The sequence below is a fragment of the Cibotium barometz genome, chromosome 17, assembly GCF_041138505.1.
Source record: "Cibotium barometz isolate CiBa-2024 chromosome 17, ASM4113850v1, whole genome shotgun sequence".
NCBI lineage: Eukaryota > Viridiplantae > Streptophyta > Polypodiopsida > Cyatheales > Cibotiaceae > Cibotium > Cibotium barometz.
The window spans coordinates 21,435,524-21,448,096 of record NC_141062.1 but is presented as its reverse complement, the minus strand read 5'-3'; the positions used below and the strand labels follow the sequence as shown (position 1 = coordinate 21,448,096).

Here is a 12,573-nt window from a genome sequence, read left to right as displayed (position 1 = left end):
TGCCCTATCATTTGGAGGTAGACGGGCTTACACCTGGTCTCCGCATCCATAGATCTCAACGGGCACAGCAGTTTTCTTTTCAGGTTCAAAAGGCCTCATTCCAGCGAGATTTCATTGTCTCTCCTCTTTTGGGGTGTGACATGATCTTAGGAATCCAATGGTTTCGTCAATATGAGCCTATTCCCAATTGGGGGCAAGACACCTTTATTATCTCTAAAGGTTTTCTTGAGCCTGTCATGATTTGTGGGGATAGGAGCATTCTTGGCATTCCTATGATTTCTCATCTCCAGGCCCAACAAGCTATCCGCAAGGGAGCGGAAGGAGCATTGGTTTATGCTCAGACAGCTTCTATCTCATCGATAACCACGGTCTCATCTTCTTCTTCAGTCTCTCAATTGACAGATCTCCTTTCTCATTCAGGCATTCTTAAGGATGATCTCCCACCCAGTATCCCACCCTCTCGTCCTGTGGATCATCATATCGATTTGGTCCCTAGGGCAGAACCTCCTAGCAAGTTTCCCTATTATCTTTCCAAGACTTTCAAGGGCAAGCTAGAATAGCAGTCAGTACTCAAACATTTGAAACCTGTTCCTTGGAATACTTCCGCTGCATGTTACAATCCTCATCCATCCAGAATATCCAGCATAGGAGAGTCAGTTGTTGGGAGACTCACCATGTCCACTACTAGAGAAAAAGTGTCTCTATGACACTGGAGGATCACCCTGATCTGGAACCTCCTTGTGGAAAATTGTCTCATGAGTCAAGGGCCCATGGACGTTTGGTATGCTGTAGCTGGTGGGTGCAGTCCAAGATGGCTCGAAGAGGTGGCCAATCGGCACAGTATTGTGTACTCCTCCTATGGGGGGTCTACAGGCACAGGTGCCTCTCAATGTTGCTGACTGTTGCTGTAATCCTGTATCTAGAAAAAGCTAGTGATGGTCAGTTGTGAAGTGTCCCAAGGCTAGGCTTTGCTCTCTAATGAGGGAGTCCCTCTATCTGTTGAGCTCCATGAAGTAAAGTCCCAGGCATCTCTATTCAGGGAAGTGGAATATGTACCAAATCCTTCCTAGAAGAAGCAGTGAAATCTCCACCAAATCTCATAGTATGCTGGGCACTTGGAGATGATAGAGAAAGAGGGGGAGAAAAAAGGGAAAGAAGGGAGAGAAAAGGGAGATTAAGACTACATGCTCAATTGGCCAATTTGTAAATGTGTCTACATGTGTGAGTATTAATGGCTTCCTTCTTTAGTTGGTCTCATGTGTGCAACATTGGTATCAGCACCTCAGCAATCAACTAGGTGCCAAGAAAGGTGGTTTAGAATGCCATCAAAAAATATGATGAGTGGATGCTCTCGAGTTAAAAGCCACACTTCCCTCTCCAAGTTGCTACCTCTTTGTGAATTTAACCTGCCTCTAGAGCACTAAAATGACACACAAAGATAGGAAGCTCCAGTCGACAGCATTCATGAACTAAGTCAAATGATAAATCTTAAAAGGTGGAGCTTTTGCATCGTCCCTCTACAGCCCATGTCACATGAGCCCGCACTTGGATGCCGTGGACACAATGTCCAGGACAAGTGCAAGAAGGCCCTAAGGCCGGACATCAAGCATTTTCATTGTGATCCCTTGTCCAAGGATGAGCCCCTGGCACCTAGGGAGGGTCCGTCAATTGTGCACAACCACACATGTCAAGTCATGCCAGTCCGCACAGGATTAACTGTTGCATGCGCAGAAGCCTTGTTGTACTGATCCACAGCCCTAAGCTTGATTAAGAACAAGATGTTGATTTAAGCATGATTAGGATAGAGGAGAGAGAGGAAGAGAGAGATTGGTTTCAATTTTTTTCTTTGTATTATATGGTACAAAAAGGTTGCTTTAATGCTTGTGCATGGTTGAGCCCTTGTTCAGCCTCAAAGGGGTTGACCTCCGGCTCCTACATATCTTCTACTGACTGATGAGAATGATGAAATGATGAATGAACTGAATATCATGACTTATGCTTTTATACTAGGTTGGAGTGATAGTTGGACTGCTATCGGCCAGCTCTTGAAAATAATCACTTTTCTTCTATAAATGTTGCGCTGATCTCATGCCTTGCCAAGGCAACTGTCCGACCTTGGATGCCTGGCCGACTAGCTGTTTGGATGCTCCAGACAGCAGCCAACTGCATTGCTGGCTATCGACTGGGCATCCAAGTCCTCCATGATGCTGGTGTTGATGATGTGGATGCTGATGCTGATGATGATAATGATGATGGTGCTGAAGCTGATGAAGATGTTGATGCTGCTTCTGGTGATGATGGTACTAATGCTTATGCTGATGCTAATGATGATGGTGCTGAAGCTGATGAAGATGTTGATGCTACTACTGGTGATGATGGTACTAATGCTTATGTTGATGATGTCCTAAATGCTAACTTACTAAGGGATTCCACTATTCATGTTGAGGTTTAGCCATGGCACAAGCGTGCACGTGACATCCCCTCCTGCTAAACTTGATGACAGGGTGGACACTCTGTCATCCTTCCTCCCTAGACTTCTAACCTTGACCTTCTACTTCTTACTGACTTTAGTATTTTTGTCTGAACACTTTCCACTTCTAATCTCCACTTCCAAGTCTTGCTGAAGAACTGAGCATCTGTTCCACTGTTGTCCCCATGCCTATCATCCCCTTACCCTTAACACAATGGTGGATCACCTGCCGGAACTGATCATGCCTGTTGCTAGGCCTTTGGAACTAATCTGAGAGCTTAATGATGTATTGGCTATGCGTACATTCCCTCAACGAATGCTTCCTCTAGCTTCACCTATTGCAAACCACTCCATCTGCTACCTTCTGCATTCTTCTACTGGAACTATGTACGTTCCTTGGGACTTGCTTAGTGGCTGATCCTAAATGCTCTGATACCAATGTTGTATGCGAGGAACCCTTGCTGTACTAATCCACAACCCTAAGCCTGATTAAGAACAAGATGCTAATTTAAACATGATTAAGACAGAGTAGAGAGAAGAAGAGAGAGATTAGTGTCAGGTTTTTTCTTTGTATTACACGGTACAAAAAGGCTGCTTTAATGCTTGTACATGGTTGAGCCCTTGGTCAGCCCCAAAGGGGTTGACCCCTGGCTCCTACATATCTTCTACTGACCAATGAGAATAATGAAATGATGAATGAACTGAATATGATGACTTATGCTTTTATACTAGGTTGGAGTGCTGGTCGGCCAGCTCTTGGACAAGCAAATAATCACTTTTCTTCTATAAATGTTGCGCTGATCTCATGCCTTGCCTAGGCAGCTGTCCGACCTTGGATGTCTGGCCGACTGGCTGTTTGGTTGCTCCAGACAACAGCCAACTGCATTGCTAGCTGCCGACTGGGCATCCAAGTCCTCCATGATGCTGATGTTGATGATGTAGATGCTGCTGATGATGATGGTGGTGCTGCTGAAGCTGATGAAGATGCTGATTCTGCTACTGGTGATGATGGTACTGATGCTTATGCTGATGATGCCCTAATTGCTGACTTAATCAGGGATTCCATTGTTCATGCTGAGGTTTAGCCATGGCACAGGCATGCATGTGACAGTAACTCTCTTGTATGATGAGATGTCAAGGTCTCCCGGGCACTTACTAGTCTGTTTGGTCGGAGGGCCGAAAGGTTCTACTCATTATCAGGAAAGCTCATAAGATATAAGGAATCCCTGATATTTGGCTTTTCTTGCAGAAATTGTAGCTACCCTCTCCTTGTGTTTTGAGATAGGAAGGTAGTGCTGAAGGCATCACTCTGGAAAAGCATCCCCTTGATGAAAGGTTCTTAGGAGAAATCTGGCTAGGGAAGCCTCTAGCCTGAAAAAACGGACTATAGAAAAGAATCCCCTTGATGAAAGGTTCTTAGGAGAAATCTGTCTGGGGAAGCCTCTAGCCAGAAAAAGCAGACTAGAGTAAAGCATCTCCTTAAAAGGTTTTTGGAAGAAAAGAGGGCTTGGGAAGCCTCTAGCCTGGGAAGGCTGACTAGCCCTAAGACATCTCATTAGACAATTAGGATACACCACTTGGAGACTTTCCTCACCACATTCCCACACCCACCTACAGGGGTCAGTGATGAGAGAGACTAGACGTCCAAGGTCACACACCGAACAGACAAACAGAGCCATGTGGCTCTCATCATAAGAAGGTATCAAAAGTGCCATGACCCATATGTGACCGGAGACTCTCATTGCTGAAGCTTGATGGATATTTTTAGACACACATGGCACTTCATCGTGTGCTTGTGTCATGCTTCACTTGATTAGTCACCTACTTAGTTAGCCACCTTACAAATTAGGTTTCAATTAGTCAATTAATCAATTTCCTTACAGTGATTTTCCTTCCAATCACATGAATGGGCTAAGATAACTTACTTGAAGCAGCTCTTCAATAACATCCTCCAGGGTGATAATGCCTATGACTTCACCCTCTTCTAGATCATCTAAAGACTCAGTTTCTGTGGTTTTTTCTACTGCTTGATCAGGTGTATTTCCTTTGATTGCTTTCACCGCATCACTAACTCCCTTGCTGATATCAATCTTAACATCAGATGCATTGGTATTGCCACCTCCTTGATCAGGTGAAGACCTGTTTGATTTGTCTTCATTTAGCCTGGAACCATCGTTGTGATCGCGTGTGGCGGCACTCTTCATGTTTGCACTTCGTCTCACTACAGCCGCCATGTGACTCTGCCCTTTCTGGAACTCATTGAGTATGTCATACAATGGCATATCTGAAGGCACTCTAGACAGTCCAGAAGTTATTATGAAGTCAGAACCCATTGCGCACATGATAAAAAGTCCAAGAAGAAAAGACCATTCCCCATCGCAGAATCTATTTGATATCAAAGATCTACCTTGGTATTCTTCTTATTGAAACAGCGCTTACAGGGGTCTCAGCTTCAGCACGAACAGTTAAGAGACTTTTGACCTAAGGAAGAATACACCATGGCATCACAATTTGGATGATGCTATACACAAGATTCAGGAGTAACAGCTCAATAAAACATGAACATGTTTCAAGTACTAAACCGACCAGAAGCAGCCCAATTATGTCCTTCGGGTTCCCCGAATAGACTGGGACCCGACTGTGGCCAGTAGTCAATATCCTTCCCATTGCTTCCCTGTGCAAGCAGCAATTTCTCTATGATTTAGCACAATTGAGACATAACGAAAAATATGACAACACAAGAACGCTGAGCAGCACACAACGTTATGCATCTAAGAGGCCACAACGATGTTGGTTTTATCACTTAGCTTAGGCAGACCCTTGGGCAGGCAACCAGTGTGGAAGGACCTAGAGTATGTATTATTTACAACAGGTGTTTTTAATGGAGTTCAGTAGCCTCAGGCTTGGGGATGAGCTAAGATTGGGTGGTGAGCTAGCCATCAACCAGAGTCTCCTGCTCTGTGTGTGAAATATCACATTTAGACAGTGATTGGAGCATCCTTGTACATGAGTCAATCTCAGGGATCTGAGGGCTTGTTTCACAAAAGAGTAGTAGAGTTCCAATCAAAGCACACACGACATATGCATGCCTGACATTGATAAAATTGCCTAATTTAGCCAAGATCAAAGAGGAAGAGCAACATTATTTGTAGAGGGGATTAATCACTGAACTTGATTAGAGAGACACAAAAGTAAACGTGTACCTTTTGAGAAAAAATACTACTTGCATATATTATTCAAATCCAAAGAGAGGTTACAAGCTACTTCGCTTTTCACATAGGGACATGTGTCACTTGCTTTCACTCCCTTTTGACACATACATGCATGACTCATCACTAAAGCCTTTTTGACACCTAGAGGTATGACTTGCCACTTTCTAGAGTTGCAACCTTTTCCTTTGGAACCTTTGACAAAAACCTTTCGACTAAGATTATGGTCAACCTTAGGCAATGTGATCACCCCTTGATCTCATATCCCTAGACCTGGGACTGACTTTTAGAGATACACTCACCTAAGTACATAAAAAGAGAACAATGATCCTGAATGGGAGTAGATACAAGACACTGTTCACCTTCAAGTGAAGACCTCCATGGTGTTGGCAGAGTGTTTCTTCTTCTTCTTGAAGCTTACTGCAGTAGGTGCACTTCTTAAATTTTTTATCCTTGGTCTTCTGAAAGAGCGACATTAGTGTCACTCTTTAGTCTTTTGTCCTTTTCCATCAGAACTTACAATGCCATCAAAGGTGGGATCTGGCACATTTTCTTTAAGGTTGTCACCAAGGGATTGAATTCCTTGGACATGTTTTTCAATAAGACTGCCAATGCATCTGCTTCTTCTATAGCAACATCAATACTTGCTAATTGATGCATTATGCTCTTCAAATTATTGATGCATGCTAAGCATGAACTTGACTTTCATTTGCCAAATGTGAAAGCCATTTCCATCAAACCTCTCTACTATGAGTGCGGTGCTCATAATGACAACGGGGATCTTAACTTCTCAATATTTGAGAGTCAGTGTCTACCCATTTACAAAGATCAAATACTTGTGGCCGTTTGAATATGTATGATTACCTTCTTGAAACATCAATTCACAAGTGCATATGATTAGCCGTTTACACAGTAGTGTGACCCACTCTGTTGCTTGACTAACAAGGTTGCCTGTGATGCTGCTGGGCTTGCTGCTTGTTCTGAATACAGTGAGATGCCTTATTTTCTTCAATGAAGAAGCTGATAGAGAGAGTGACACCTTCAAGGAGCTGCAAGCCCTTTGTCACTGAAGTGTTGCTACAGATTTTGCGAGGCGAATGCCTCTGTGCTGAGAGAGCAATAGAGCATAAACAATGGTGACTACAAAGAGATGGTGAAGTGATGGCTCTGTAAAGAAGGAAATGATCACAACAGCTATAGATTTTGAAGCTATCTGGGAGAATTTACAGTGCTATGAAAACATGATGTTCTACAAGTTCCCTTTGAAGAAGCAATAGCCCCTTTTTGGTTGAGATTGTCATGTTTGAAGTGATGATTTTGCTGCTTGAAGAAGATGATATAACGACGCCTTCTCCACTAGATCTTTGCCTGATTGTTGAGGAGTTCACCACCCTTAGAGATGGCTACACAGTTTGAAGCAAGAGTGGAATTTTTCTTCTCTAATTAATAACGCAAAAAAACACTAATTACACGAATAGAGCATTAATTGAGAAAATTAAACATATTGCTAAGGACCAAAGCTCTTGATACCATGATAAAATTGCCTAATTCAGCCAAGAACAAAGAGGAAGAGCAACATTATTCGTAGAGGTGATAAATCACTAAACTTGATTAGAGAGAGACAAAAGTAAACATGTACCTTCTAAGAAAAAAAGACTTTGCATATATTATTCAATCCAAAGAGAGCTTACAAGCTTTTATATAGGGACATGTGTCACTTGCTTTCACTCCCTTTTGACACATACATGCACGAGTCATCACTTAAGCATTTTTGACACCTAGAGGTATGACTTGCCACTTTCTAGAGTTGCCACCTTTCCCTTTTGAATCTTAGATTTTTGCATTCTACAAATATTTTTGAACCTTTGACAAAATCTTTCAACCAAGATTAATTTCCAACCTTTTGCTAAGAGATCATTTTTCTAACAGACATTGGATACATCTCCGTAACAAGTGCAGAAAGAAAGATTTATAGAGAGAGAGAGAGAGAGAGTTGTATTAAACGTCTTCTAAAGACCCAATGGGTCTATGAGACCAAAGTGATACAATGCTATCCATGGTATGTCTCCTCATCAAAAATGAAAACAAAACAAGTACAGCTAACATAGCTCTCTGAAAGTAGAGGCTGATACAATGATCATCATGTGGGAGTACATGGGATATACAAGCACTAGTACAAGAGAATCCCATCATGGAGTGCCTGAGAATATGAAGCACCAGGGGCACATCATCCTCCAGTTGAGGGTACACCTCTCTCAAGTATGTCGAGCATGGGGTTACTGACTATGGCCGTGAGGTCCCCTTCTATAACGTTACGTGAGAAGGTGGTGTGGTGGCGGTGGAGTATGTCCTGGATCAAGAGCTGATGGGAGGATAGTGGATGGCGTCCCATGGGCTGGGGTTGCCGGGTATGTCCAAGTGTGCAAGCACATCCCGAAGTGACTCCTCAGGGACGGGGCGGAGCTGAGGTATCCTATGGTGGACATGTCAGGTCCACTATGCTGGTATCCTCTCCCTGGGCCCGGAAGAAACTGATGATGGTCGGCTAGCGAGGAAGGAGGGGTGGTGGTGGCTGTGGCCGACACTCTCTTAGCAGTGTCTCTCTGTGTCTATGAAGCTCCATTGGGAAGAGTCCCAAGCAGCGCTCGTCCAAAAAGTCTGTGATCCTTGATAATGGGCCAAAACCCTCATGAAGATATAGTGGTACCTCCCGCGGATCTCATAGTACACTGGGCAATGACGTATATCGTGCTCCTCTATCTCAACCCCTGTGTAGCATAATCTAGAAATCCTCTCCTCTTGAGGTCTCCATATGGGCTCTCCATCTTTGAATATGCGCTCTGCCCGGCCTGTCTCCACCCGGAGGCAGTGGGAGGATACCCGTAGCTGGCCAATCGCGATCCGCATGGCATGTGACAAGTGAATACCCAGGTAGCCTGGCTGCTAGATGAAGCCATCCACTGTGAGCCGAAAGAAATATCTCTGTAGAAGTGCATCTTCGGTGGGAGCTCCAAAGGTGCAATCCATGTGTTGTGAATGTGGAGGCTAAGGAACTCGAAGCGGATAATCTGGTTGATGTCCCCATGGGAGATCTGGAGAAAAGGGGAGTCCAAGCTATCCTAAAGAGTGGGACGTGGTCCATCTAGAGCCCGTACTTTGAAAACCAGGTGGAAACTCGAGCGTACCATGCTCCAATGTCACCCTCACATGTGAGCTGTCGTGAGGACTCCAAGGCAAGCCACGGGTATCTGTGGGGACTCATCGTGCTGATGTGGAGGTAGATGACTGTCTGAAAAAGTGCGTCCACCACAATTGGGGCCGCTATGAACTCTCATGCCAATGACAGCAGCAAACTATCGATCCCACATGTGATCATTCAGGCCACTCTCTCTACCACATCCCTGACCAGCCACCTCTACTCCCCCCGCTCCACCACCTCCACTTTCTTCACACCGGGCATGGTACTCACGGTCATTCATAGACTCCGTAATGGGCGAGCACCGGACCATGAGGGACTCACTGCCAAGTACATCTCCAGTACCAAGTGTCTGGATATGTGATGGGCGTGTGTGAAAACAGTATTTTCCCCAGCCCTAAAAAGGGGATTTTTCTGGGTATTTTTGGTTTTATTTGGGGATTTTTGCCTTGGCTGCTGGCCGACCAGCACTCCCCCTTAGTATATATAGGTTAGCCTCATCATTCATCACAGTGTACCACTTCATTGCACATATCCGGTACCATCTTCTGCTGTTGCTGCTTCTATTGGGCTCTACAACATCACATTGCTTCATCATCATCGCCTTACAGGATAGCACCTCAGCGTTTTATCATCTGGCCATATCACGGGACAGCAGCCCACTCTCTGCTATAGGCCACACCGTGGGACAGCAGCCCTCTTTGCTACATTCAGCGTTTACATTCAGCATTTACATCAGCATATCATCAGCGCTTACATCAGCACATCATCAGCGTTTACATCAGCATTCACATCAGCATATTATCAGCGTTTTACCACAGCTCATGGCTCTTTGCTACATAGAGCACTTCAGCGTTATTCTTCAGCTCTCACCATCGGGACAGCAGCCCACTCTCTGCTTATCTTCACCATCTACCACCTCAAGTCTTGCAGCACCCTTGTCATCAGAGCTTGCACCATCACCACTCGGGACGGCAGCCCTCTCTGCTCTTCATCTACCACCTCAGGTACAGCAGCACCCTTGTCACCAGAGCCTGCATCACCTCATCTTCCATTGCCACTACCACCTCGGAGTGCCTCTACTTCCACCGACACGACACCGACCACCTCTCGGGGTGCTTTGCCTCACATCGATGCAGGCCTTCGTCACCGACCGTGCTTCAACTCCGACATCATCTCTGCTTCTGCGCTGGTCTTTCTACTCAGAATCACCTCACATGAGAGGACTCTTGTACATATGTTCACTCACCATTATATATAGACTCACTCCTTGTTTCTTGCATTTGGTAATACGTCAAGAAATCCATTGTGCAAAGCGCCTCAAGATTTGCCGAACGCATACCTCATGCTTGAGACGGGAGCGAGTGGCCCGGCATTCGTCGTCATACCAACCATTATGTGGCATGGTGCCACAAGGTAACTTGGCAGTGGAGAGGGGTGTGCATATGAAGGAGGTGGTGGCAGATATGTGAAGGATGGTGGTGAGCTGGGATGTGATGGTGGCTAGGGGGGCAAGAGGGTCCACATCTTGGAGGTGGCAATAAATGTGGTCTAAGTAAACACCATCAAGCTTGTGATCAAAATGGACCTCGGTGTATTGGGGGGTGGGGGTGTTGGTGGGAGGGTGGGTAGTGTGCACATGAGGGTGAAGTGGAGATAGGAGGACGGTTGGTGGCCGGGTGGAGAAGTCGGGGATGAGGCATGCCAAAGCTAGACATCCCAGAAGGTAATCCACGGTGTTGGAGCCGCCTCAATGTTGAAAGCAGGTGAAGGCGCATGAGGAGGGCCAACGGGGCATCCCGTTATAGATAACAAGACCATGTGCAGCTCCAAGCTCCAGGAGGCATCTCCCGGATGCTATCACCCTCATGTCCTGTGATGATCTCATGAGGCCCATGACACTGATTTCCAGCTCCTTCAGTCAGATGGGGTCATCCAAATCAAGTATAGGAACCTGGCAGCGGCTCCCGGTCCTGGAATTGAGGTCTCCGGCAGCCATAGGTACCATGCCTCCTCGTCCTTCTGGACGATGCTAAGAATATGCCTGAGGTGTGATCTATAGAGGACCGCAACGCCTCCCGAGCCTCGTACCCCTCCTGACATGTGGGTCTCACACCGGAAGGCTGACTCCCACTCGTAACCCACTATCTATGGTAGCTCCCAGGGCTCTAGTGTGTAGAAGATGATGCCCCTACCTGTGAGGGTCTCGCTCATCCCTCTTGGGTCAGACCACATAGTGCCGTGGCCCGTTGCAGTTCCATACGGCTAGCCTCAATTGTGTGGTCTCATAGACCCTGTGCCCCAATGATGCATCCATCACTGTGTACAGTCACCATGGCCTCTCGACAGTGTGCTACCTGTGCCGGAGTCAAATCATCCCACATGAATATGTGTGTGCCCTTGAGGGCAGCCCGTCGATCTAGGAAGGCCTGTCGACCGGTGGTGTCAGGGAAGCAGATGAGGAGAGGCCTCTCACGTGTCATGTCTTTCCCAGTTCTCCACGCAACTACAAAGGGGGTCCCATCTATCACGAGTTCTGGCCTAAGGTAAGTGCATCGGCCCTGGAAGATGCCCCTGTTGGTAACCCTTGGATGCGCGCGCACATGTAGGGCCCTCGCCTTCCTAAGTCTCTCCTCCTCCAGGGTTCATTCATAATAGTTTGTGGGGGCCTCTGTTTTTTTACCACTTCTATCCAGTCAGATTTCATGGTCTGTAGCATAGTTCATATCATACGTTTCATACTGTCATGCGATAGGGAGAATGATAGGTATGATAAAGTGTGATCGAGCTCCTGGTGGAGTTTTATACGTGGCCTTAAATTTGGGGCTATATATGCATGTGGGAGTTGGGACTTCAAAATATTGACAATTTGACACTTGAAGGCTGAAACTTGAAACTTGAAAGTTGAAGGCTGAAAACTTGAATGCACTTAGTACATACTATGTATTATATGTACTAATAAGTATCTGCAGTACATTGGTACAATGTACGGCTTTTTCATAGTATAGTACCTACTGGGTGCAGACCAGCCACGGTGTCACTTTCAGCAAAAAAGTATCAATTTTTTTTTTTTAAAGAGCAAGAATGATAGGCCAGTTTCATCACCGTTTTACCATACATTTGCAAACGTTTGCTTCACCAATCATATGAGTATGATATGAACTATGGTCTGTAGCTCTTCCCGCAACTTGTCATTTGCAGCCTTTAGCTGCTCCACACCGGCTGTGTTTGCTGATTTCCCCATCCTCCACATCTTGTTTAATGTTGGCCTCAAGTGCCGCCATTTGGGCCTGAAGTTTCCGCAAAATTGGGTTTTCTGTGGCGAGGGGGACTCCTTTGTGTGCAGCCACTTGCTGTTCGAATACCTGAATGCATGCGTCCTTGTCTTGTACCTCCTTCCGCAGGGCCTCCATCTCTTTTATTTGTTGGTTAAGAGCACAGTCAAAGGTATTTTTAAATCACCAAGGAGCTTCTTGCCATGAGGACTACCTGTTTGCTGAGTTTTTCTACTTCTCCCATGGTAGAGAGAGAGAGAGAGGTATTAACGTCGGTAGAATACAACACGAGGGCATATACGACCAACGGTGGGACTTGAACTCGGGTAGTGAGAAAGAAAGAAAGAAAGAAAGAAATATATATTAACGTCTCCTAAAGGCCGAAATGGCCATGAGACCAAAACAAGGTACAACTGATGATGA

General features: G+C 45.6%; 1 protein-coding gene across 4 annotated transcripts in view; it reads right to left on the bottom strand.

Moving 5' to 3' along the window:
• The window catches only part of LOC147629778 (DUF21 domain-containing protein At4g14240-like), a 41,623-nt gene that overhangs the window by 14,389 nt on the left and 14,661 nt on the right, over positions 1 to 12,573 (bottom strand). For all 4 annotated transcript variants that reach the window (XM_086811287.1, XM_086811289.1, XM_086811288.1 and 1 more), the window contains 3 exons: positions 5,057 to 5,144; positions 4,878 to 4,951; positions 4,396 to 4,765 (listed from right to left, as the gene is read on the bottom strand). In XM_086811287.1, coding sequence (XP_086667413.1) covers positions 4,396 to 4,765; positions 4,878 to 4,951; positions 5,057 to 5,144 — 532 coding nt within the window. The remainder of the gene's footprint in view (positions 1 to 4,395; positions 4,766 to 4,877; positions 4,952 to 5,056; positions 5,145 to 12,573) is intronic.